The 26,919-nt window shown below is 52.7% G+C and overlaps 1 protein-coding gene across 4 annotated transcripts in view; it reads left to right on the top strand.

The window, feature by feature from the left end:
- Positions 1 to 26,919, top strand: part of Acot11 (acyl-CoA thioesterase 11) — a 58,640-nt gene that overhangs the window by 23,819 nt on the left and 7,902 nt on the right. For all 4 annotated transcript variants that reach the window (XM_076564644.1, XM_076564645.1, XM_015996453.3 and 1 more), the window contains exons 2-13: positions 7,443 to 7,656; positions 8,257 to 8,326; positions 14,270 to 14,330; positions 15,187 to 15,285; positions 15,633 to 15,768; positions 19,341 to 19,494; positions 20,584 to 20,703; positions 22,010 to 22,154; positions 23,173 to 23,228; positions 24,518 to 24,584; positions 24,903 to 24,986; positions 25,948 to 26,078. In XM_076564644.1, the coding sequence (XP_076420759.1) occupies positions 7,455 to 7,656; positions 8,257 to 8,326; positions 14,270 to 14,330; positions 15,187 to 15,285; positions 15,633 to 15,768; positions 19,341 to 19,494; positions 20,584 to 20,703; positions 22,010 to 22,154; positions 23,173 to 23,228; positions 24,518 to 24,584; positions 24,903 to 24,986; positions 25,948 to 26,078 (1,325 nt within the window). In that variant the 5' untranslated portion in view covers positions 7,443 to 7,454. The remainder of the gene's footprint in view (positions 1 to 7,442; positions 7,657 to 8,256; positions 8,327 to 14,269; positions 14,331 to 15,186; positions 15,286 to 15,632; positions 15,769 to 19,340; positions 19,495 to 20,583; positions 20,704 to 22,009; positions 22,155 to 23,172; positions 23,229 to 24,517; positions 24,585 to 24,902; positions 24,987 to 25,947; positions 26,079 to 26,919) is intronic.

Raw genomic sequence — 26,919 nt, 5'->3', positions numbered from 1 at the left:
AGGTATGGTGGAGGAGAAAGTTTATTACAGATGTGTGGGAGAGCGTGGCCAGAGGCAGGGATGTCTGGAAGAGTCCAGAGTGGACCAGACTGAGCTGGGCCATGTGTGTGTGTGTGGGGGGGGGGGGACGAGAGAAAGGAGAGGGGGAGAGGGGGACCAGATGCAGCAGCCAGGAGGCCAAAAGTCCAAAAGAGAAGGGAGGTGCAAAGAACCAAAATGTCTGGATTACAGGGAAGAGCCTCTGGGGGAAGGGCAGCCCAGGCCTTGGGATGGAGAGTTCAGGGTAGAGGGCGGGGTATGCGAGCCATACCTGTATCAGGTAGGGACTGAGGGGTTCAGGGAGAACCTGGCAGCCAGGTCCAGCTTTGATATGTTAAATGGGCACCTCAGCATTTGTCCTGGTTTTGAAACCAAAAAGTACTGGTTCATTTCTCTACCCTTCCAACTCCCAAGCTTGAAAAATATGGTGCCAGCACACTGTTGCTAGAGATAACAAACATCCAGATGCTTGCTTGGGTCCTGGGTGAAGGTGAAACTGTAGCCTGGGGCTGCAGACCCCAGGAAGCCCGAGCAACAGTCCACTGGGCTCCTTCCTTCCAATCCCTCTGGGAACCTCCTTTCGGCAACTTCTCCCTTACCTGTTTTCTTAACTTGATTTGTTTTCATTCTTGTTCTCATTGTGTGTCTTGTGGAGCGTGTGTGTGTGTGTGTGTGTGTGTGTGTGTGTGTGTGTGTGTGTGTGTGTGTGTGTGTGTGTGTGTTCCTTTTGGGAAAGATGGCGGCGGTCGGGTGAACAGAGCTTTGGAGTGTTGACAGATGTCCTTGGTGATGGGTCCAGTGGCTGGGAGGTTGTCCTGGCTGCACCCGGCTCCCTGAGAGCCTGGGGCCATGGCCTCCTTTGTGAGGACAACATCCAGTTTAGGCAACACCATTCCAGGGCTCAGTGCAGCCAGCTTCAGACAATGAGGCCTTTCATGGGGCCTGGCCGGTGGCTCCCAGGGTGGGCCAAAGGGTCCTCTTCCCACCTCCTTGTGGGATGCCCTTCCGGCCCTTCACATGGCCTCGTGAGAGACAGGATGATGGGGTGGGGGGTGGGGGAGACTCTGACTGCAGTCTGTGCCTGGGATTGAAGCCCTGCCCTGTGGTCCAATGGTCCATAGATTGCTGGTGTTTCAGATTCTCCTAGCATCCCTCCCAGAAGGATGATAATCATCAGCCCCCTCTCCTCCCAGTTGCCTTGTGGCCCTGCTGGGTTCATGGTAGAAGAGCAGCTTCTCCGGGGTTAGTTTCAGAAGTCTGACTCAGTGTTAGAAGTAAGTGCTCAATCAATGTTCTCCATGGATGGACCTGTGCCGGAGGGTTACGTGTTTGATCTCCTTTAGGGTCGTCCCTGAGATAACCCTGGGAGGCAGGGATTACGATCCTATTTCTTTTCTTTTCTTTTTGTTTTTACTTTTTTGAGACAGGGTCTTTCTGTGTGGCTTGGCTGTCCTGGAACTCTGTGTAGACCAGGCTGGCCTAGAATTCACAGAGATTTGCCTGCCTCTGACCTTATATCTGTGGGCAAGGACACCGAGGCCTATAAAGAGGTTGAACAGCTTGCCTGAGATTGTATAGGTTCAGTATATAACCGCACTTGGACCCAAGCCAGGGGACCCCAACACTTGTTTTGGGAGTCACTTCAGATGCCCCCCAGTCTGTGTCTTCCTCCAGGGTGCTCATCCCTCTCACCCTAGCCCGGCTGCTCTAGAATGGGCCCATAGACTCTGCTGCCTGTCCTCACTAACCGCTGTAGGCCATTCCCTCCTCCGGGGTATTTCAGGATTGAAAGGAACCCCATTGGCCCCCCACCCACCCATCCCTCTCCTTAGGTCTCTGCCCTGCACGGGTGCCCAGCATTCTCCCACCTGCTTCCCTTTGCTGAAGCACTGCTGTTCCTGCTTCTCTCCTGTTCCTCATCACACCTCAGACCCTCACTGCTGTTCCCGCCTCTCTCCCGGTTCCTCATCACACCTCAGACCCTCACTGCTGTTCCTGCCTCTCTCCCGTTCCTCATCATACCTCAGACCCTCACTGCTGTTCCTGCTTCTCTCCTGTTCCTCATCACACCTCAGACCCTCACTGCTGTTCCCGCCTCTCTGCTGTTCCTCATCATACCTCAGACCCGCACTGCTGTTCCCGTCTCTCTCCTGCATCCTCATCACACCTCAGACCCGCACTGCTGTTCCTGCCTCTCTCCTGTTCCTCATCACACCTCAGACCTTCCTTCATCTCTTAGGTCTCAGCTTGAGGTCCACTGCCTTTCTCCCGTCCACGGGTGTGTGTGTGTGTGTTATTTGGCACTAACTCTGTGCCTGGCCCGGGTTCCTCTCCTTCTCCTGACAGGGCAGCAACATTGCTTGGTCAGTACTGTGATGGAGACGGTAGGAGAAAGGGGAGGAGAAGAGGCAGGGGCAGATGTAGAGTCTGACAGAACAGAGCTGGAGGGAGAAGGTGTTCCGAGGGGCCCTCGTCATTCCGAGCTGTGAGAGCAGCTGCTGGACTCAGTGAGAGGCCTTACTGTAGCTAGCTGGCTCTCTATCCCGACAGCAGGGGAGAGCCATCCCACGGTCTTGAGTAAGGGACATGCCTGGGGGACTGCTCTTTAGGAAGGGCAGAGCGCCGCCAGGAGACCTGTGGTGGGGGCAGCATCATGGAGACCTGATTAGACCTCCCTGGAAGACAAGGCACAGAAAGTAGCTGTGGTTGTGGGTTTTGTTTTAGTGGAGTCTGGGAGTGGCCAGTAGAGTGTGGGGGCCTGAGGCCAGGCTGTGTTAGAAGTACAGGGGCCAGAGTGGGCAGGCAATGGGCTGGACGGGGCATTTAAGGAGTTGGGATCACCAGGACTTGGCTACTTGGACCATGGAGGAAATGGAGGGGAAGCTGTTGTCAGGTTGCCTAGCAGCAGCCTGGCTCACGCGGGCTTCTATTGGCTCCACAGCTAGGTGGCCCCGGCCAGCCTTTCCTTTCCTGTCTCATCTCTCACTGTAGACGGTTTGGGCAAAGAGGTCTATTCTGCTCTGACCCGATAGGTCTGTGATGTGACACTGGCCAGGAGGAGGGGACCCAGGCCCATGGCATGGTCAGCTGGGGCCTCGGTCAGGACTCGAATCTGGCCAGGTTTGGGGTGGCCTGGGGCCAGTGCCTGGCATAGCTGCAGCCTGGCTCTGACCTCCACATGCCCGCCCTCCCTGTCAGCTGCCTTGGCCCTGCCTGGCTCTGACTTCATCCCAGGCTTCTGCTCTCCTGGGAGGAGTGGCCATGCTCTCGAGTCCCCATTGGCTGAAGCCTCCCCGCCGCACACATCCCTGCTTCCTGCTGGCTGCCTTCCCAGCTTGGTTGCTGGGATTGAGCTTGGGGGTGCCGGGGGTGGGGGCATGGAGGGTGGGGAGAGTGGAGTGGAGTCTGAGACACTTAGGCGTTAGCAATTGGAGGCCCTGATCTTGCTGCCTGGGCATCTAGAAGGTTCTACGAGCTCCTCACCCTGAGAATGGTGTGGGAGGACGGAGCCTCCCTGCCGCCTCCCTTTGCTATCACACCCAGAACGCTAAACCACCTGTATCCACGTCCATGTAGACCCCCAGGGCACAGCCAGGCTGGAGCCGCCTTTGGCGGTGGTTTCCATGGTGATGGACCCTGCTGCTTGAGTGTAGCAGCCTTTCGGCAGCCTCTGAGAGCCTGAAAGATGGGCAGCTGTCATCTGTGGACCCCCACCCAGGCCAAGCCTTCCTAGGTCTGCTGCGCCCCTCTCCCCGTGGGGCCTAGCACTGTGCCTTGCACCCGGGAACTCTCAGAAAAAACTGCATCTCTGGGAGGCACAGCAGTTCTGGGTGGGACAGGCCCGGTTCATCTCTTCCTGGGATTTGAACGCGTCACCTTGGTAAAATTTGAATTCGTCAGGTTAGCGGCAGGACCCTTAGGAGAGACTGTGGCCCTAGAGCCAGCTGCATCCTCTTCCCACAGCTGAAGTAGGTTCACATCTGTCACGGTCATGTATGACGTTTTGTGTTGCTGTTTCCGAGGCCCAGGGCCTTAGCCTCCTCTTGTCCTAGGAGACCCTGGGGGTGGTGTGTATAGCCCAAAGGAGTTCAGGTCACAATCAGAAGCCTAGGACTGACCACAGCTGGGTTTTGCCATTGCCTCCAGCCTCAGTTTCCCTGTCTGTGACAGTTGTTAACAGAGCATCTGCCTCACAAGTTTGTGGTTGGAATAAAGTTGAATTACCCCATGTGGACCCCCTGAGAGAGTACGTAGCACTTCAGTGCTGGGTCAACAAGCTGTGACTGTGACCACCTCTGCACGGTCCCCATGGGTCATGAGAACTGGACCCGGCATGCGTCTGACTAGGGGGCACAGAGAAACTGAGATGGGACAGCAGGTCTCCTGTCAGAGGGGCTATGAGGCATGTCCCCCCTTCTGCCTGGAGAGTGGGAAAGGGTACTCCAAGCTTGAAGCCCCATTTCTCATGTGAGGGATGCAGAACTTTCTCGTTGGTTCTTCATCTGGGTCAGGTGACCGGCAGTGATTACCCAGAACTCCACAGTCAGTAGGTGTGAGTGCAGAAGAAGCAGCACTGACTGAGGTACCTCTTCTGAGGCCCTCAGGAAGAGGAGAGCCTGAGAAAGTGGTCGGCGGGCCTCTGGGGATGTGGAGCCACGCTTGCCACACTGTGTGGGGAGCAATTCCCAGGCTTCACTGACCCAGGCCTTCCTGCACGGGAGGTGGATGAGTCTTCCTTATATCCCTTCTCCTTCCTGTCCCTGCCCCCGACCCCAGCGCTCTCTCTCTCTCTCTCTCTCTCTCTCTCTCTCTCTCTCTCTCTCTCTCTCTCTCTCTCTCGTCATATAACTGTTATTGTTTATTGAGAGAAACTGCCCCTTAGCCCTCACATTCGCGTTTCATCGTTCAGGAACACAGCTCAGTGATGACCGTCTATGGAGCTCAATCCAAAGAGTTCTTTGCCTTTCTGAAATCGCTTCACACTTTGAGACCAGCCTTCCTTATCTCTTCAAAAGTCTCTCATGGAATCGTAGTTCTTTAGAAATCTGTGCATGCCTTCTTTCTTGGTTTGGCCGCACTAAACTTACAGGGCCGCACCTCCCAGGGCCACAGTGAATGTGCTGACAATAGGAACCCGCAGAAGCATGGCCAGAACACCATGCATCTGAGGGTTCGCCAATGCACTGGGAGTCAGGGTAGTAAGCGTCCACTACACCAAGTTCCTTCCTGCTTCTCAGAGAAATGGAGAGCCTGGGTCCCACTTTTCACAGTGTGGTCTTCATCGGGTCTTCCTGTTTCCCGTGCAGCCTGGCAATCTGCTTGCCTGGAGTGTTTGCTCGTTTGTTTTCCAACTTACCACTTTAAACTTTTTCATTTTTATTTATTTTTTTAAAAGATTTATTTATTTATTTATTTATTTATTTATTTATTTATTTATTATAATATATTAATTATTTATGATACAGTGTTCTGCCTGCATGCATCCCTGCACACCAGAAGAGGGCACCAGATCTCATTACAGATGGTTCTGAGCCACCATGTGGTTGCTGGGAATCGAACTCAGGACCTCTGGAAGAGCAGTCTTATTTATGTGCTCTCAACCCCTGAGCCATCTCTCCAGCCCTCATTTTTATTTTTTTGAGCAGTGTTTCACTGTGGAGCCCTGGCTGGCATGGGACTCTCTATGTAGCTCTGGCTGGCCTTGACCCACGGAGATGTAGCTGTCTCTGCCTCCCAAGTACTGGGATTAAAGGTGTGTACTACCATACCTGCAGTTAAACACTGTAAAATGAATAGCTCAGTGGGATCAACTGCATTGATATTGGGACCCGTCACCACTATCGTCAGAACTTTTCATCTTTTCGAACCAGAGCCCACCCCCTGCACACCCCATCAAGCAGTAGCGCAGTCCCTGGTCACCCATTGTACTACAAATATGATCCAAGGATGTCATCCTATGCGTGACTTCTAGTGTTTGCCCTTTGGGGGCTGCTGTGCCTCAGTATAAATGTCTACACCTTTCGTTTATTTTTGAGACTGTGTCAGAATTTCCTTCCTTTTTAATGCTGAGACACAGACATGGGACTCCATGTATATACCTGCTACATTTAAAACATTATTTATTTATTTGTAGTGTGTGTGTGTGTGTGTGTGTGTGTGTGTGTGTGTGTGTGTGTGTGCAGGTAGGTGCACACACAGGCCAAAAGAAGGCATCCAGGGCCTTCGTTCGTCATTTTCCACCTGTTCCTTTGAGGCAGAATTTCTCTCTGAACCAGCAAGCCCCGGTGTTCCTCAGATCGATTGACTTTGGAGCTCTGGGTAGTCGTTGTCAGTAACCAGTCATTGACACAGCTGAAGAGCCAACAGAGAAAGTTCTGGAACCCGCACGTGAGAGGTGGGGCTTCAGGCTTGGTGTGTCCTTTACTGTTCTCAGGCAGGATGGTCCCTCTCCCTCTCAGGAGTGCCACACTTGTTTTCCTCCTGGCTCTGCCCACCTTGGGGCTGGGTTCCAGGAGTTTGTAAGATGCTCAGTGTTTTAGTTACTTTTGCCGTGAAGAGACACCACGACCGAGGCAGCTAACAGAAGAGTTAATTGGGGGCTTACAGTTTCAGAGGGCGAGTCCATGACCATCCTGGCAGGGAGCCTGGCAGCAGACAGGCATACATTGCACTGGAGCGGTAGCTGAGACACAGCCATGGTGCAAAGAGCTAACTGGACATGGCATGGGCTTTTGAAACCTCAAAGCCTGCCCCAGTGACACACCTTCTCCAACAAGGCCACACCTCCTCATCCTTCCTGAATAGTTCCATTGACTGGGGACCAAGCATTCAAATATATGAGCCTACAGGGGCGGGGAGGGGGGGGCGGGGGGAGCATTCTCATTCAAAACACCACACTCCACTCGCTATGTGGGTGCTGGGATCTGAACTCTGGTCCTCAGGACTTTGCAAGTGTTTTTAACTGCTGAGCTATCTCTCTGCACCCCCCCCCCACCTTTTTAAGGAGCGGACGTCTTTCAAGAGAGAAAGTCAAGAACAGAACATGGAGGCAGGACTATAATTCCAGTCTTCTAGAGGCTGAAGAAGAACAAGAGCTCAAAACCGACCTGGGCTACACAGAGAGACACTGTTAAAAAAAAAAAAGAATAAGCCAATCTAAAGGAAAACCCTAAAAGTTGCCCACTATTTGTAACAAGGAAGTAGACACTCTTCTAAGAGGCAGCTGCCACAGGTGACCCTGCCCTGAACTCTGAGAGCATGGGCTGGAGGATTGTGGGTCATGGTGGTCATTCTTGGTTAGTCTGGTCCAAACTGCTTCTCCAACTCCTCCGTAGTTGAGGTGTCAGGGTTAGCAGGGCAGAGACACGCAGAATGCTGACCACGTTGTCCTCACCTGTCCCCAGGGCTTTGCCTCTATGTTCTCTGCTCGCACATCCCGGAAGTCAATCTCACACCCAGAGCGCGGAGACGCCTCCGCCATGGCAGAGGAGGAGGAGTACCGGAACGCCACGGAGGTGCAGATGAGCCAGCTGGTGCTGCCCTGCCACACTAACCACCGCGGGGAACTGAGCATTGGACAGTTGCTCAAATGGATCGACACCACAGCCTGCCTGTCAGGTGAGGCTCTCTCTGCTCCTGGCTCTCAGCACATCCCCACCACTTGCCCTGTCGAACCTGGGCAGGGGCCCCAATTTTTGAAGATGGTCTCCTTCTCTCTCATGATCACCACACTTGTTCCCCTTCTGGCCTTAGCTCCTGCTCGTCCCTTGCCTCAGATCCTCTGTTCATCCTCTAGTTGTCTGAGCAGCCTGCCCCTCTCCGCTGGTCCCCTAGTCCTGGGTGTTGGTACCACACACAGATGTCCCTGCCTGCTGCTACTATAGCCTACCCATAGCTGTTTCCCGTTGGCTGATAAAGACCAGGCACAGAGACTGTGCGCGCGCACAGTCCTCTCCATGTTGGCTTTTGTTACATTCATGTTCACCAGCCTTCAGGTCTAACACAGTGACTTGGCTATACCAGCAGGGTTTGAGAGGCCCTAGTCAGCTGTGGGGTCAGGGAAAGGGCTCCAGAGGGGACCATGGGCTGAGGGAAGAGGTGGGAAAAGAAAGGTGGGCCCTTCTCCTGGTGGAGAAGCCTCTGGAAGAGGGATCTGTGGTCAGAGGCCTGTGTGACATGGACAGGCTGCTAACATTTGGCTTTCTTGTCCCGAGCCAGCGGAGAGGCACGCTGGCTGCCCCTGTGTCACGGCGTCCATGGATGACATCTACTTTGACCATACCATTAGGTAAGCGGTCCTCTGACTTCACTACCCTCTTGGTCTCTCCACCTCCAGCACAGGGCTTGCATCCCAATCCCCCCACCTACCCGGTTGTGTGGTACTTGGAGCTGACTCAATTGACTGATGGCTTTGGAAGGTGGAACCGTGGTGTCTTTGGGGACGGAGCATCTTTCTGCAAGCATGGGGGATAACAGTGGGTTAGGAGTAGCCTGTTGCTCTGTGCCACCAGGTGGGCTTTCTCGCCAGGGTGGGGCCCAGGGAGTTGTCTCAGGTTTGCAGTTGGAAAGACTCCTCTGGTGGGGTATGGAGGCCAGGCTGTGGAATATGCAGAGCCAGCAGCTTGGGCGGGGGGGGGGGGGGGGGGGGGGAGGGGGGGGAGGGGGGTCTGAAGTGTGTCATGTGGTGGTGCTATGTGACTTTGGCTGGGTAGGTCAGATTCTCTCTCTGGTCTTTGTTTTCCTTACCTGTAAAATGGAAGGATTGGAATTTGTACTGGAAACACGTCTTTTAGCTCAGACATTTCTTCACAGGTCCCTGGTCACTGGACCATAGGGAGCCAGGCCCCCTGACAAGGCACCGGGGCCCAGCCTGTGCTAGAAGAGTGAGCCAGCCACCCTTGGTTCACACCCGTTCCAGCTCCTACTCAGGGACACTTTTTCCTTTTCAGCGACTGTGCGGGTTAGACAGCTTGTCATTCCCTCCAGGCTTTGCCGCTGGTCCTCATCCTCCTGGGACACAAGGAGGCTGCGGAGCCCTTGGCCCAGGACAGGTCTCACATAGAGCTCTTGCTCCTGGGCTCCTCCTAGAGATGCCATCTGTCCACGGGATATCAGGCGCTTCTTCAGGGCTTGCCTGGCAGGCACCCTGTGTGGGACAGATGAGGAGAATGTTTGGCCAGTTCCTGCGCTCAAGTCAGTCACCTGTCCACTACACACTCAGTATTAGTTAATGTGCTGGTTTTACGCCAGCTTGACCCAGAAGAACGGACCTCAGCTGAGACAGTGCTCCCATCAGATGGGCCCATGGGCTAGCCTGTGGGACAGGTCCTCGATGAATAATGGACGTGGGAGGGCCCACTGTGTGTAGTGGCACTCTGGGCAGGTGGTCCCAGGCTGTAGAAGAAAGCAGACTGAGTAAGCCATGGGGAGCAAGCCAGTAAGTGGCATCCTCCATGGCCTCTGCTTCAGTTCCTGTCCCCAGATTTCTGCCTTAGATGATGAATGTGGTGTGGGAGTGAAATAAACTGTTTCCTCCCAAGTCGCTTTTTGGTCATGGTGTTTCATCACAGCCACAGAAAACTTAGTTAAGACAGTTAAGAGCCTTTGTGGATCTGTGTCATGCTAGGTTTGGGGACACAAACCACCAGAATACAATCCTTATGCCCAGGACTACAGTCTGCAGAGGGACAGATGGAGAAATGTGATTTGCATTTGTAGCGGAAATTGAGGCTTGAAGTGTGGCTCAGAGCATGTGTTCAGCATGCAGGAGCCCTGGGTTCGATCCCCACCACCACCATGACAGAAAAGCAGTGAGTCCTCCAGTGACAATGAGCTCTGGTAAGGTGTTGCCTTGTCATACTTTGCTATTTATCCCTTAGTTTGGGGGAGCCAACCCAGCTTGGACCAGCTTGACAAACAGTTTCAGCTTGACAGAAAAACTTTATCCCTGAAAAGGTGGTACTAAGTGCCTATGTGCTCCAGCTCAGTTCCCCTCTTATCAAGGTCTTACATTTCTATTTTATCAATATATTGCTTAGACTGCCTTTTTAACGTGTTAACATATTTAATGATGAGGGCTACAGTATGAGGTTTTTGTTGTTAGTATCCTCATTGTACAGAGAAGTGAGGTAACTTATTCAGGTCACACAGCAGGTAGAGGACCCAGGATTCACTCTCAGGTGGCAATCTGGCCCTAGGGCCCTTTCTTTTTATCAGTGCATTTCATGGGGTTGGGGCAGGGCATCAGGGCAGGTTGTCGGTTGTCAAGGGGACTTCCTGGAATGGTCTTAGCTGGCTGGGGGACAGGGAGCTTTGTGCTCTGGAGGCTAGGACACCGGATCTGGGTATTGTTAAGGCAGCTGGGTGAAGGCGGCAGCGCACGCCTTTAATCCCAGCAGTTGAGAGGCAGAGCCAGGCGGATCTTTGTGAGTTCGAGGCCAGCCTGGTCTACAAAGTGAGATTCAGGACAGGCGCAAAGCTACACAGAGAAACCCTGTCTCGAACCACCCCACCCCCACCCCCCAGCAAAAAATATTAAGGCAACTCCACGTAGTTAAAAGGGAGGTTTATTTTTTGCCGTAACTTACAGGTGAAGGGATAGGTAACAGGGTCTGGGAGAGGTGTAGCACAGTCCGGTAGTGTTCTCTGGAGAACTCTGCTTGGTCTACCTCCAGCGTCCAGGGTCCAGGAACCAAAAGTGCCTGCCTATCTGTATTTCTGGGTCTTTAGTGTCCTCTCTCTCGTCCCCGCCTTGTAGGTGTGACAGTTACCGAAGCCTCAATGGGGGTTGGAACTTCCAGATCAAAGCTGGAATGGCTACCCACTACATCTGGGTCTGCTCTGGACCCCGCTGCTGATTTGGGTTCTCTTCTTTGGAAAGCATGGAGAGGGCTAGGGTGCATATGTGGGGGGGTGATCCTGCTGCAGGAACCAGAGGTGACAGTGAGTCTGGGCAGAGGGGCACAGGAGGAGGGCACACTGCAGAGAGCCTAGAACATGCCCATGGCCAGGCTAGGCCTGGCAGCACCTGAGGGCAGTGGCAGGTTTCCATTTGTTTCTTTTGTTTTTCGTCATTTAAAAATATTTCAAGCCAGGCATGGTGGTACACATCTATAGTCTTAGCATTTGAGAGGCTGAGACAGGGGCATTGTGTGATTAACCGCCCCCCCCCTTGGTTTATATAACATAATAAAACCCTGTTTCAAACATAACTTCCAAATAAATATACTAATTTAATTAAATAAAAATTACCAAAAACATGTTAAGGGACCCCCCCACACACACCTGTAATACCACTACTCAGGAGCTGAGGCAGGAGAATCATGAGTTCAAGGTCAGCCTGGGGTACATAATGAGACCCCGTCCCAAACAATACAAGACAAAGCAAAATATTTCCAAACATATCTGTAAGGAGTAAGAACTAATTTTAAACAACTTCCACATGACTACCATACCTGAAAAATGACCAATTATTTCTCCCCACCAGTTTGCAAATCAACACTGAGTGTGTGTGTGTGTGTGTGTGTGTGTGTGTGTGTGTGTGTGTGTGTGTGTGTGTAAGATGCCGGTGGAGACCAGAAGGATTCGATTCCTGGAGCTGAGTTTATAGGTGGTTGTGAGCCACTGGACGTGGGTGCTGGGAACTGAACTCAGATCCCTAACTACGGCAGTGTGTGCAGTTAACCGTTGTTCCGTCTCTCCAGCCCTCTCAGCTCTTCTATCACCACAGAAAAATATGTCAGCTTTAAATCACCAATCCCCTAGTCCCTTGGGGAATCTATTCCCAGACCCCCGATGGGTGCCTGCAACCCTGACTGGGCTCAATCCCTACACATACCGTGATGTCTCCTATAGGCACAAAGCCATGATGAAGCTTAGTTCAAAATTAGGTAAATCAGGGTTTAACAATGAAAGACTGTGCCCGGCCTGGTGGCACAAGCCTATAACTCCAGCTATGCTGGAGCCTAGGGTGGGAGGATCATGAATTGATCATGAATTCAAGACCAGCATGAGCTACAGAGTAAGTTCAAGGCCGGCCTGGGCATCTTAATGAGATCCTGTCTTAAAATTGAAGTAAAAAGGAAGCTGGGGGTTCACTTTAGTGGTAGAGCATTTGCCTGAGGCCCTAGGTTCAATCTCCAGTATTGAGGTAGAGGAGAAGAGAGGAGCTTATAATAAAATTTATCCCTTTTTAAACTTTTTTTTTTTTTTTTTTTTTTCCCCGAGACAGGGTTTCTCCATGTAGTTTTGGTGCCTGTCCTGAATCTCGCTCTGTAGACCAGGCTGGTCTTGAACTCACAGAGATCTGCCTGGCTCTGCCTCCCGATTGCTGGGATTAAAGGCGTGCATCATTTTTAAACTTCTAACTTTATGTGTGTGGGTGTTTTTGCCTGCCTGTGTGTCTGTGTACCACATGTGTGCCGTGTTCACAGAGGCCAGAAGAGGGCATCAGATTCCCTGGAACTGGAGTTACAGGTGGTTGTGAGCCACCCTGTAGGTGCTGGAATTGAACCTGGGTCCTGTGCAAGAGCAGCCAGTGCTCTTAACCTCTACATCATTATTCCAGCTCTCTCTTTTCACTTTTACCTTTTTCTTTGTTTTTTTGAGACAGGATTTTTCTGTGTAGTCCTAGCTGTCTTGGAATTTGCTCTGTAGACCAGGCTGGCCTTGAACTCACAGAGATCTGCCTGCCTCTGCCTTCCGAGTGCTGGGATCAAAGATGTGTGCCACCACCGCCTAGCTCTTTCCTCACTTTCGATTGTGAAAATTTCCAAGCACATGGATATTAGGGCATGCCACTGTTGCTAGGATCCGATTAGTTGCTGCTGCCTTGCTTTATCTACATGTGGGTAAAGGCATGCAAAAACACATTTTGCAGATGACACTTTGCTGCCCGAGTGTCAGTATTTGCTGAAAACATTAACAGAGATGACTTTCCAGCACTGTGAGCAGAAGTCACTCACAGAGCCCCTGAACTGACCGGCTGGGTGCTGGGTTGAGTCACCCTACCTCTCACTGGGCCTTGGAGGCATAGGCAGTCCCGCTGCATTCCCAGAGCTGTACATACAAGGAGGCAGGCTCAGAGAAGTGAGGTGACCTGCCCCAGGTCACCAACTGGTGGGGTGACAGTTGAAGCAGAACATGACCAACCTAGTCTTGTGTGGCCACACTATGGCCTTGTGACTGGCACGCCGCTTGGCTTTGGTAGGGGGGGGCAGTGCACTCTGCCTGTTCATGAGCCAAGGTGAAGAGAGGCAAAAGGACTTCTGGAGGTCACAGTGGTTGAATGGGGCCAGCTTCCCAGCCCTTTGCCCTCTCCATCCCCATAGCCCATCAGCTGGGCATGCTCTGCTGCCTCTAGTCAGGCACAGGGCAGGCTAGGTGGCTCCCCAGAGATTTATGTGGGCATGTGGAATGTTCCTGGGACAGGCTACAGCTGGGAAGAACTGGGCTGGTTCAGCCAACACAGCCTGTCTAGAATCCTGGCCCTGTTTGGCATTAGTTGGGAGACCTTGTTAGCTGGGTGACCTTGGACAAATGACTTAACCTCTCTGATGTTCAGCCTCCTCTAAACCCATCTCCAAGTTAGAGATTCAAATGTGGAAATGCACACATAGCACCTTGAAGTGTCCCATTTCCCTGTCCCCTCCTCGTTCCCGCCATTGGCACTTGGCAAGCATTTGGTAAATGTGGATTTGTTAACTCAGTCGGCCACTGTTTCTGGAGGTCTCACCCTGCTGCCCGTGCTTGGTATGTTGGTGAGCAAAACGCATGATCCCTGGGTTGGGATGTGACTCACAGTCCAGCACGTGGCTGCTCTGCACAGGCCCTGGCTTTCAGGAACCACAGACATGAAATGGAAGAGAGAGCAAAAGCCAGGGGCTTTGGCCCAGGTAGGTTTAAGGGCTGGGGAGGCAGAGGTCACACTCCAGAAGGAGTGTTGGAAGGTGGGCTCTGGACACTGTGGGGGTAGGGGCGCTGCCCCAGGGAGGGGACTGTAGGGCAAAAAGAGGCCATACAGCTCCTGGACAGTGGGGCAGGAGGGATCGAGAAGCATAAAATCAGGCGCTCTGATGTCTCCAGCTGTGGGGAGCGCTCCTGTTGTCCCCCGGCTTGGTGACATTGCAGACGTGCATATGTTCTGGGAGTCCTGAAGGGCTTTTGTTAACCGCCATCTCTGAAGTGCTTGGCGTCTGAGGCCCCAGTCCTCACCCTGATTTCCTTTCCACAGTGTCGGCCAAGTGGTGAATATCAAGGCCAAGGTGAACCGGGCCTTCAACTCCAGCATGGAGGTGTGTGTGGCTGGCCCTGCTGGGGGTGGGATGGCCCTTCCGTTCCACTCAACCCAAGACCCCTCACCCTGTAGGGCCCTGACTAGAGTTCCAAAATGGCTGGCTGGGGAAGGAGGACTGGAAGGCTTTCTTTGCTACCATCCCATAGTGCTGGAGGACTCATGGAGGCCAGGAAGGGGAGCGGGCTTGCTCACGGCTTCTACTGGCCAGGCACATTCAGTAGCAGGTCGTGAAGGTTTGGGCAGGGCAGTACCGTATCTGGTCATGGTGCTGCAATGGGAGAGCCCGGGCTTTTGCCTGTTAGCTCACCTCAGTGGCCTCTGTCCCCACATCTGTACAATGGGCCCATGGCTCCTGCTCTCAGGGCACTGAAGGTTTAGTGGGAGGGTGGTGCGATGATGTACAGGCTTTGTGAGCTACTGAGGACTTCATTTCTTCTCCCGGACTTTATTTAGGTCCTGCAACGTTACCTAGTGAGCCACTGATTCCTGAGAGCCACAGAGGCTGGGGTAACAGGGTCCTGACTGTGCTTCTGGGCAGCACACAGACGCCCAGTTACTCCCCAGGCATCCCACAAATCTGTCCTTTCAGTATTAACAGTATTTAACCCTTTCAGTAATCCCTCCAGGGTAGCTGTGACCCCACGCCCATTCTATAGACGAGGAAACAGACTCAGAGAAGGCAAGTGCATTGCCCAAGGTTTTCCAGGGAACCAAGGGAAGGTCAGAACTAACTGGTGTTCCACACCTGATAGGTGACAGGGAAACTCCAGAGGCCCAGCCTGGTGGCTCTTTAGTCTCACCAAGCTGCAGGTCTTGATTACTCAGCATCCTTTCCACCCCCTCCCCCTCTCTAGGTGGGCATCCAGGTGGTCTCTGAGGACCTGTGCTCTGAGAAGCAGTGGAATGTGTGCAAGGCCCTGGCCACCTTTGTGGCCCACCGGGAGCTCTCCAAGGTAGATGGCTCTCCCAGCTGCCCAGTTATACCTGCCATACCCCACCCCCAGTGGGACGATCCGACCCAGGTACCTTCTCCTCCCTTTCCCATCTCTTCCTGCACATTTAAACAGGAGGAATCTTCGCAACACTATGTTCTAAACAGATCCCTCTATTTTCTGGGCCCTTGTCCAAGATATGCCCTGCTGGCTTACAATGGGGACAGGAAGGTGGGCAGAGAGGGGAGAGATCTCTGGAGCGCCCCCCCCTCCAACTCCCCAGCAGTCCAGACCCATTAGGTACCAGCTTCAGGCATCAGGCCACTGCGCTCTTAGGAAACTTGTCCCCCCTGTCTCTTGGCCAACAGGTGAAGCTGAAGCAGGTCATACCATTGACAGAGGAGGAGAAGACGGAGCACGGGGTGGCGGCTGAGCGCCGGCGCATGCGCCTGGTCTATGCCGACACCATCAAGGACCTCCTGAGCCACTGTGCCATCCAGGACGGTGAGTGTGGCTGTGTGCACAAGACGGGAGCTGGGTGTACGCAGGAGGACAGCCGGTGTCCTCCAACTCCCTTTGAGTGGAAGGAGGAAGAGATCCCCTGTGGACCTCTGTCCCTGGTGGCCTCAGGCTCCTCTGGCCTCCTTGGCCTCCAGACCTCTTCCAGGGGAGGCAGATGCTGGGGCTGTTCCCTCACAGCCCGGAAGCAGGGGAGGTGGAGTGGGTGGGTCCTGTTGGAATCCCCGTCACACACAGTGCATCTGGGCCTCTGGAGATGTGTGGGATGATAGTGTGGGAAGGTAGTGTTGGGCTAGTCTTTGAAGACTTGTAGGAATTTTAAAAAGTGTCTGTGTACAGGTGTCTGTGTGTGTTTTCTTTTCCCCCCAAGAAAAATAAAAAAGTGAGAAGCAAGGCTCCCTCCATCCCAGAGCCCAGGTCATCTCCCTTGAGGCAAAGACGGCCTCCTGGTTTTGAATATCTTTCTAGGGGTGCTCCCCGTCACATGTGTGTTATTTAGTCCCTGTTTTCAGCCCTAAGGGAACACATAGGACACATTGTTCTGTATCTTGATGTTGATTTTTTTTCTTTATAAAAATCTCTCTTGATGATTGTTCTCTGTTGGTACGGGATGATCTGCCTTGGACTGGGTGGGATTTTGGCAGGTGGCGAGGTGAGGAAGGTGTTCTACAGAGGACGAAGGCCCTGGGTGTAGAAACAGGAACCTCGGGTTCTTCATCCAGCTCCCTGGTCTTATGTGAGGTCTTCCTTGATTCTAAAGTTGAAAGAGCCCATTTCAGACAAATAAGAGGTTATTTGGCTGAGCCAAGTGACACACACCAGTAATCTTAGCATTCTGGAGACTGAAGCAGGAGGACCATGGTTAGAGGCCAGCCTTGATGACATATGAGGTTCAAGGCCACCCTGGGATATGTAGTGAGATCCTGTCTCAAAATAAACAAACAAAAACTGAGTGTTGGCTGAGCATAGTGGTTCATAGTGGCAATTCCAGCAGGGACACGACACAGGAGGCTGAGGCAGCAGGATCAGGAGTTGAAGACCAGCCTGGCTATACCACATGAAACCCCATCTTATCCCCCTCAACACCTCCCTCCCCTCAAAATACCTGCAAGAACGCCTGGTGTGGTGACTTATTCCTGTAATTCTAGCACTTGGAAGGCTGGAGACAGGAACACCCTATGAGTTTCTTCCTGAGCTCTATAGTGAGTTTCTGGCTAGTCTGGCTGCAGATTAAGATCCCATTCAAGCCGGGTGGCGGCGGCGCACGCCTTTAATCCCAGCACTCGGGAGGCAGAGCCAGGAGGATCCCTGTGAGTTCAAGGCCAGCCTGGTCTCCAAAGTGAGTTCCAGGAAAGGCGCAAAGCTACACAGAGAAACCCTGTCTCGAAAAACCAAAAAAAAAAAAAAAAAAAAAAAAAAAAAAAAAAAAAAAAAAAAAAAAAAAAAAAAAGATCCCATTCAAAAACCCCAAGAGAGGATCTGTGAGATGGCTCAGCACATAAAGAAACTTGCTGTGCAAGCTTGACAACCCGGGTTCAATTCCCAGAACCTACTTAAAGGTGAAAGGAGAGAGCCGACCTCACAACATTGTCCTTTGGCTTTCAAATGCACTCTGTGGCAAAAAGCACCCCCCATCATCATCATCATCACAATAATAATAAATTAACAAAACAAAACCAAAGAAGAGCCAGACAAGGTGTCACATCCCTATAATCTCAGCACTTGGGAGGCAGAGGCAGGAGGATCACCACAAGCTTAAGGCCAGCCTGTTCTGTATATTGACTTCTAGCCCAGTCAGACCTACAAGGAGAGACCTTGTCTAAAAAAATAAATACAACACACAGAGGTTCTGGAAGAGTATTTGACTAACGTGCACATGGCCCCATGTTCAAGTCCCACCACTGTAAACAACAAAACCCACAAACCGGGTAATTGTTGTTTGCCAAAATGGGGAGCGAGCATATGGAACTCACTGACTGCGCGCTGAGCTCTGAGCTCCCTAAGTCCTGTTGTGCTGGGCTTGGGGGATGCCAGAGGAAACCGCTCTCCTAGTTGGTTTGGTCCTGTGGATCTGTCCATCCCGTCACAGCCCTCCCAAACCCCTGCTGTGTAGATGTAACCAACCGTCTTATCAAATAAGAAACACAGAACCATCCCGGCACTCGGGAGGCAGAGCCAGGCGGATCTCTGTGAGTTCAAGGCCAGCCTGGGCTACCAAGTGAGTTCCAGGAAAAGGCGCAAAGCTACACAGAGAAACCCTGTCTCAAAAAACCAAAAAAAAAGAAAAAAGAAAAAAAGAAACACAGAACCAATGCAAAGAAGAAAGCCAAGAGGTCAGAGCTAAGAGCTAAAACCTTACCCTTCCTCCTGCGGTGGTCCTACCTCTCCAAACCAGAGCTACTTCCTGTGTGTCTTTCCTTTTATAGTGTTTCTGTTCTGCCTTCTCATTGGTTGTAAACCCAATCACATGACCGCCTCGTCACGGCCTGTCTGTATAGACCTCCAGGTTTTCTATGATTGGTACTGAGATTAAAGGCGTGTGTCTCCAATGTTGGCTGTATCCCTGAACACACAGAGACTTACCTAGCTCTGCCTACCAAGTGCTGGGATTACAAGCATACGCCACCACTGCCCTGCTTTCCTATGGCTTGCTAATAGCTCTGACCCCCGGGCAACTTTATTTATTAACATACAAATAACATTTGAATACAAATAAAATATCACCATACTGCTGTCCCGACAGCCTGCCTCCAAGGGTCAGTCTAGATACCTCTGCCTGGCGTCCACGCCTCACAGACCCAGGGTCCGAGTCCTCCCCTAAGCCTACCCAAAGGCCTTGGCGCCTGCCAGCACCTCCTCCAGACTTGGGCTTACGTCATTCTCAGCTTCTGCTTCCCTGTCCTGCCTTTCCTGGGACATCCCACCAGGCCTTTCACCCAAGTGAAGGTTGTCTCTCTGCTGGGTGCTGTGCAGAGGACTCTCTCAGGATTCTGGAGACACGGGACAGCACCTTGCTTCAGTTGGCCACCTTGGCATCGGCTCCCTGAACCCCTGAAGACCCATTTGTTCATTGGCTTCTCCTGCCCTGGGTGTCCTAATGCCACTCCTGCAAGGAACAGGGACTGGTCAGGGTAGGAGGCAGCAAGGGCCATCCTGAAAACGTAGCCACTGACTGTGAGCTGAGCACATGACAGTCACAACCATCCCTCACTGACACCCAGTCCCGTCCAGCTGAGGCTGACACTTGCTCCTTACAGATGTGTGTCTGAGATCCAGCAGTTTGCTTGATGCATCCGCGGTCACACAGCCTGTGTTGGGTGGGGCAGGGGCTGGCTCAGGTGTGCCTCATCTCACAGCCGTGCTCTGTCTGCTGCCCTGTGGCAGGCTTATGTCCCTCCTCCCGTGTCCTTCCATCCTTTACCCAGGGCCATTCTAGGCCTTGCAATCACTTGGTGATATTAAATTAATGCTCCAGGGTGGGGGTCCGTGTCTTGGGGCTGCCACGGACAGTCTGTCCTTAGGGATCTTCTCACCTCCCTGCCATGTTCCCTGACCAGATCTAGACAAGGACTGCAGCAATATGGTGCCAGCAGAGAGGACCCGAGTGGAGAGCGTGGAACTGGTGCTGCCTCCTCATGCCAACCATCAGGGCAATACCTTTGGGGGCCAGATCATGGCCTGGATGGAGAACGTGGCCACCATCGCAGCCAGGTGAGACAGCCGCTGTTTGTGTCTTCTCTGCTTTTTCCAGAGGTTGTTTCCTTGGCAAGAGAAACCCTTACTAAGGCAAGACTCAAGTCTCTAGAAGCTTGGGTGTTCTGTGAGGATAGCGCTGGATTTTCACACCTATCGAGCCAGAGAGGAGCCATTTCTTTAGCCATTCGAGCTGGCCTTGCCTCCTTCTCCCCACCCCTGGCCACATTCCTTGTAGCCACTGGGAATCTCCCCACCAGACTGGACTTGGAAGCCTCCCTGGATCTGGCTCTGCCTGCACTCAGCCGGTGACTGCTCCTTCAGGCTCTGCCCCCCCCCAACTTTTCCAGCCCCTAATTTTGCTCCTGTGTGACTTCCCACCATTCAGCACACTGCCCAGCCCCACCATAACGCCACCATGCACCAGTCCCTCTTTCTAGTGGACCGGAGTTCATGGCACTCAGTTGTCAGGGATTAAAAAAAGGTAGTTGTGATAACCATTGGTCATTGTCCACACCCGTGTGCCTCCATGGCTTTGTCTTGGCTGTCCTCTCAGCCCTCCCCTCAGCCACCCTCCTCCACTAGGCTAGTTTCCATTCTTAGAGACCAGCTCAGGCCACCTCTTCTCTGAAGGTAAGTTCGAGACAGGGTCTAAGCAATAACATTGGAGAAGCCTGGCCTGTGAGTGTGAGACCTGAGGAATCCAGGGCCTGGATGATCAGGGAAGGCTTCCTGGTGGAGGAGCACCACACTGGGGTCTCCAGTGACAAGAAGCTTTTCAGGAGGGGTGGGCCTCGAGGTCTCAGGGGACATAGACACTGAGGCAAATATGCCAAGGGAAGGAGGAGGAGGGGTTTGCTTCAGGTCATACTCTCGCTTGCTTTCTTCTGGCCTCAAATTCAGCTCCTTTCTAGCCCTGCACCGTGGCGTCAGCATGCTAAGCTGGAAGCAGCTTTAGTGCTGTGCATGGAGCAGAATCATCCCTGGACTGGGGCAGAGGACCAGGTCCAGGATGGGTTAGGGGCTAAGGACTGGAGAAGGCTAGCCCAAGCACCCTGATGCAGTACCGACCACATCTTCTGTCTCTCTCCCTGTTCTTCCTCCCAGCCGGCTCTGTCATGCCCACCCTACACTCAAGGCCATCGAGATGTTCCATTTCCGAGGCCCGTCACAGGTGGGGGACCGTCTGGTGCTCAAGGCCATCGTGAATAACGCCTTCAAGCATAGGTGAGGGGTCGGGGTGGGTGGAACTGGGCCACCGAGGGTCGAGGGTTCTTCCTGATGCTAGAAACTACCTAATGCAGACCTACCAAGCCTTTCCCCTGCGGACGAGGTCTGAACTGCTGAGTGTTCACATGGCCCAAGTTTAGCTAGTATTCCCTCTTCTGGAACGATCCATGACTCCCACTGTTGTCCAATGGCGGCATTGGGGTTTTCCTATGGGGTTTTCCATAGGTGCTGTGCCTCTTGCCAGCTGTGAAGCTGCCCTGTGCTTGTGTGCCCCATCTCTCTCCGGCTTGGCTGGAGGACCGAGATCTGAGGGGTAGACAGATCATAGGGTTGCTCTGGGGGTGCACAGGTCACAGGGGCTCTTCTTGCTCACGTTTCCCCGATCCTTTCCTACCCATGTCCTAAAACAGGGATTCTAACCTCTCACTCTGGAATGAGTTCTGATGTCTAGTCTCACCACAGCTGGCTTTCAGTAAAGGCTATTTCTGAGAACTTGTGTGCTCATTAAAGGTGAGCAATCTGGAGCAGGGCAGCCTGGGTTCAAGTTTGGCTCCACTGCTCACAGGCTGTGCAACTTTGGCCAAGTTATTTAACACCTCTTTCTCTGCATCCCCAGAGCTGGGAGTTTAAGGTTGACCTTTAGCTCATGTCAATCCTCCTGCCTCAGCATCCCTAGTATTCTAGTATTGAGATTACTAGCACACGCCAGCATGCCTAGCTTCCTTTGTAATTTCCAATGACTTAATTTTTAAGAAATTACCTTTATTTATTTATAGTGGTGTGTGTGTGTGTGTGTGTGTGTGTGTGTGTGTGTGTGTGTGTGTGTGTGTGATACCTGAACGCGCCCACGTGGAAGTCAGAAGACAATTTGTGGGAATCAGTTTTCTATCTTTGACTATGTAGGTCCCTGAGATCAAACTTGGGTCATCAGACTTGGCAGCAAACGCCTTTCCTGCTGAGCCACCCCCCCCCACGCCCCCGCGGTGACTTTTGGGTGTCTTTGTTTTCTTGCTTTGTTGACTTCCTGGGCTGTTAGCCTGAGGTCTGGCTGGGCAGGTCCACTCATCACTGTGTCGAACACACTAGGTGCTCTGTGAGATGACCGAAGAGGACAGGTATATTCTGAAGGCCAGTGGGATTTGGGTCTGGTTGCTGGAAGAACTGCAGGAGAGTGTGTACACACTCTATGTGCACCGGCTTGCCTGTGTGTGTACTTGTGTGGTAGTGTGTGAGTGTGTGATGTGGAAGGGTGTGACTTGGGGAAGGTGCATTGAACTTGACTCCATCCTTCACTTGACCTTAGCATGGAGGTGGGCGTGTGCGTGGAGGCTTATCGCCAGGAGGCCGAGACCCAGCGACGGCATATCAACAGTGCCTTCATGACCTTTGTGGTCCTGGACAAAGATGACCAGCCTCAGAAGCTGCCCTGGATTCGTCCCCAGCCTGGGGTAAGTGCTCTATCCCCAAATTCCCTCACTTGTCACTCTGTGTGTGGCAGTCCCATCCCTGGCTCTTCACTGAGGTACAACCAGATTTGAGTGTCCTGGTCATGACTCAGGGATTCCCCTATGAAGCTGGGTACCTGCTCTGCCTCCCAAAACTGCAACATACCATGGGGGTCTGACTGATGTCGGGGGATCATGGACCTGAACAGCCCATGGGTTGCAGAGACCCCTGGCTTGGGAGCCCTGGGCTGGTAGGACCTCACTCCTGCCACATTCTTGGACACATATTTCTGTGAGTTTCAGTCCTTATCTGTGTGGTTAGTGCTCTGCAACTTCTGCCTACCAAGATGCGGCTGTGGGGAAGCAGCTGCCTGCAAAGCCCTGCAGCCCTTGGGAAATTGTGATGGTCAGCATTATGGGGACAGGGGCAAGGGCACATGGATGTCTGGGTTCTGCGTCTGTGGCTTGTTGGAGACCAGTTGCTGTCTTTGTGATTTTGAGTTGTGGGAAGGCTGTGGAGGAGGTGAGTTCTGAAGCTGGTCTTCTGAGTTCTGATCCCGGCTCCACCCCATACTCCTATGACCTTGGGAACCATTAAACTCTCTGGGCCTCAATTTCCTCCTGTGTAAACTGAGAATCACAGATTATTAACTCAGGAACAGAAAGCAGGTGTGCTCTCAAGCAGAGCCCTCGTGAGGGCCTAGTTCCCAGCAAGTGCTCAGTGAATGTGGCTCTGGGTATCACTGTGAGGTCTTTTCACGTCTCTTCTACATTGGGGAAAACTGAGGCACAGAAGAGGTCCAGGGTACCCAAGGTCACCAAGGGCTCCATGGGGAGCGAAACTACAGCTTGGGGCCCTGGCACTTTCCTAGGAAGGACGTTTTGACCCCTACTGCCCTAGCAAGATCTAGGCTTCTCTACAGAATGTAGGGTTCTCTGGCCCCGGAGGACAGGGATGGCAGAGCTATGGACTAGCTGGACATCCCACCTATACCACAACCTGTCCCTGCTTCCTTCCTAGGAGGGGGAACGGCGATACCGAGAGGCCAGTGCCAGGAAGAAGATCCGCCTGGACAGGCGAGTGGGGCTGGCCAGTGGGAAGGACATGCTTCAGGGCTGGGCTCCACCCACTGGCTCCAGACATTTGAGCTTCTTCTGGGTACTCCTGGGCTCAGTACTGGGTTGTCCTCCCCATCCCCTTTATTTTTGTTTTATTTTATTTAGAGCTAGGAGCTCACACTGTAGCCTTAATAGCCTAGGCTGGGTTGGAACTCACTAAGTAGTTCAGGCTGGTCTTGAACTCTTGGGAGTCCTCTGCCTCTGTCTTCTGGCCGGGCCCTTTGCATCGCATACTCATTTGCCTTCAATGTTGACACACAAAGCGTCTTACTGCCCTTTCATCCACCAGGACACTGAGGACAGAGAGTTAGGTCTCTCGTTTTTGGGACACACAGTTGAGTGAGATCTACTGTTGGTCCTGGCTTGATCTGGGGGATTTTAAATCTTGTTTTTATCCCATTGACTCTGAAGCCCGTTTGGCCTGTTTGATGAAAGGGCCAAGTCTCAGCACTTGGTGGGGATGAGGTAGAGGATTGCCACGAGGCCAGCCTGGGCTACATAGAGAGATCTGTCTCAACCAAAGCAAATGAACTAAAACAAAACCCAGAAAGGTTTAGGGCACAGACCCAGTGGCTCAAAACGTGTAACCTGGCAAGTCTGAGTCCACTGTCAAGTACCTTATAAAACTGTAGAGTGGGCTGGAGAGATGGCTCAGCGGTTAAGAGCACTGGCTACTCTCCCAGAGGACCCGGGTTCAACCCCCAACACCCATATGGCAGCTCAAAGCTGTCTGTAACTCCTGTTCCATGGGGATCCAATGCCCTCATCCAGACATACATGCAGGCAATCACCTGCATATGAAATAAAAATAAAGAAATCATAAAAAAAAGTTTAAACAACAACAACCTGTAGAGTGTTGTAGATGCATCCAGACTCACACACTGTATTAATAAGAAAAGCCTGCATTTCTAGGACATTTATCATATGCTAAGGCCCGTGCTCCTGGCAAAGCCCCTCAGAGGTGGAGATGGCATGGATTCCATCCCAAAGAGAACACTGAGGCATGGGTGAAGGGGACCCTGGGCCTGGTCCTTTTTCCCTTGCCGGTTCCCTGTGAACTGCCTAGGGTGCTAGCTGAACTCATGTGTTCCCCGATGCTGTTTTCTGGGTGCCGGTGTACCCCGTCACCCTGCCAGGGAGAATCTTCAACCTCACTGGGCTCAGCACGGGCCTGGCGTGCAGTAGGCAATGATGTTTGCTGAGAACAGTGGACTCTGAGAGACCCCGGCTGTCCTCTTCCCTCTCAGGAAGTACCTGGTGTCCTGTAAGCAGGCGGAAGTGGCTCTGTCTGTGCCCTGGGATCCTAGCAACCAGGTAAAGCCCTGTTTCAAAGCCCACAGGCCTCCTTTCCTTTTCTTTGGCCAGAGTGGTTTTGGAGGGAAGTCACAGGTCCAGGACCATGGGAAAGAAACCCTTTGCTTTTCCTGATTGCCGTTCACACACAACATGTGTGTCTCCCGTTTTGTAAGAGGGAGTGGAGGCCCTGGTTGTGGCTGCTCAGGGCTGTGTGGAGCGCTTGAGGGAGCCTGGACCCCTTTCCCAAAGCCCAGTTCCTTTCCCCACATCAGCACAGCCCTACCCAGGGACCCCTGGGGCAGGAGGAGGGAGCATTGGTTGGTGTGCTCTTCCCAGGTGTACCTGAGCTATTACAACGTGTCCTCGCTGAAGACACTTATGGCCAAGGACAACTGGGTGCTGTCTGTGGAGAACCGTGAGGTAAGTGATCCACCTGCCATCTTCCTCTCCCTTACAAGTGGCCAAGGTTGGCTGGTGGCAAGCATCAGATTGGGATCTTCAAAGCAATTCAGGGGGGTCATGAAGCCGCCAGGTTAAACATGACTGACTGTCTCTAAGGGCCCTGCGGGAAGCCCCTTTCGTCCTGCCTGCCACCGTCGACTCACCCTTGAGGCCACGGCTTTGCACAGCCCTTTCCTCTGCGGGGATGGGGCAGTGGGCAGTGTGAGCTCTGTCTCTCTTGCCTGTCCCTTGACAAGTCACATCCCTACCTGTAACATTAGGGAATAGGATGAAGCCAGGCTCTGGAAACCTGTTGCCTCAGTGGCTGCTTTTTCTTTTCTTTTTTAAAGTTATTTATCTATTTTGATGTGTATAGGTGTTTAACCTGTATGTGTCTGTGCACAACATATATGCCTAGGGGAAGCCAGACGAGGGTGTCAGATCCCCTGGGACTGGAACTACAGACTGCGGTGGGCTTATAAATTGCCGTGAGGGTACTGGGAACCGAACCCAGGTCCTCTGGAAAAGAAGCCAGTGCTCTTAACCTTTGAGCCATTTCTCCAGCCCTGATGACTGCTTCTTTTTTTTTTTTTTTTTTTTTCTTGGTTTTTCGAGACAGGGTTTCTCTTGTGTAGCTTTGCGCCTTTCCTGGAACTCACTTGGTAGCCCAGGCTGGCCTCGAACTCACAGAGATTCGCCTGCCTCTGCCTCCCGAGTGCTGGGATTAAAGGCGTGCGCCACCACCGCTCTTAAAGAGGTGTTTTCTGTCTGTCCGCACTGAGCTGTCAGAGGTCCATTTTCACGGGGTTGTGACTAAGTCTCAGAGATGTTCAAGCACTTCTCCAGTCAGTGGCAGCCCTGACTTCTAGGAGACCTCGCCCATCAGCGGCATAGTCCGGGGCTGTGGTACAAGAATGAGGCCACCCTCTGTGCTCCGCAGGTCCGCCTGTACATCCTGGAGGAGGAGTTCCTGTCCTTTCACTTGGAGATGGTGGTGCATGTGGACGCTGCCCAGGTCTTTACGCTGCTCTCGGACCTGCGCCGGAGGCCAGAGTGGGACAAGCATTACCGGTGAGGGGCCAGTGCTAGGCGAAAGGTGTGTGTGTGTGTGGGGGGGGTGGCCTGCTGATGCTAAGCATCCCCCATGATGCTTTGTTCCATGGGCCTTCTGTAGGGATGGCTCTGACCATAGGGTATAGTTATGCCAGGCTACAGTCAAAGTCATGGGCATGTTGAGGCCCTAGGAAGGGACTGAGCCTGGAGTTGGATGTGGAAGCCTGAGTTTAAGTCCTGTATCTGTTCTCAATGGCTGTGCAACATTGGTCAGGTCATTTCTTTTCTGGGTCTCCGTTTCCCCCTTTTCTTAAAAAGTTTTATTTATAGCTGGGTGGTGGTGGTGGGGGGGGGCGCACACCTTTAATCCCAGCACTTGGAAGGCAGAGGCAGGCGGATCTCTGTGAGTTCGAGGCCAGCCTGGGCTACAGAGTGAGTTCCAGGACAGGCTCCAATTTTATGAGGATGAGTATTTTGTTTTTTGTTTTTCAAGACAAGGTTTCTGTGTAGCCCTGGCTGGTCCTGAACTCACTCTGTAGACCAGGTTGGCCTTGAACTCAGAGATCCACTTGTCCCTGCCCAAGTACTGGCATTAAACATGTACACTACCATCGCCCATTGAGTGTTTTGCCTGCATATGTGTCTGTGTACCACATGTGTGTCTGGTGCCCAAGGGGGCTGGAAGAAAGCATTAGATTCTCTGGGACTGGATTTACAGATGGTTGTGAGTTGCTATGTGGGTGCTGGGACTCGAACCCAGGTCCTCTGAAAAGGGAGCCAGTGTTCTTAGCCACTGAGCCAGCTCCCCAGCGCCTACATTTTTAAAAATGGCATTTATTTGTGTATGTGTGTATGTAGG

The sequence above is a fragment of the Peromyscus maniculatus genome, chromosome 2, assembly GCF_049852395.1.
Source record: "Peromyscus maniculatus bairdii isolate BWxNUB_F1_BW_parent chromosome 2, HU_Pman_BW_mat_3.1, whole genome shotgun sequence".
Taxonomy (NCBI): Eukaryota; Metazoa; Chordata; class Mammalia; order Rodentia; family Cricetidae; genus Peromyscus; species Peromyscus maniculatus.
The sequence above is the reverse complement of the archived record's forward strand: the minus strand, read 5'-3'. Positions and strand labels throughout refer to the sequence as shown.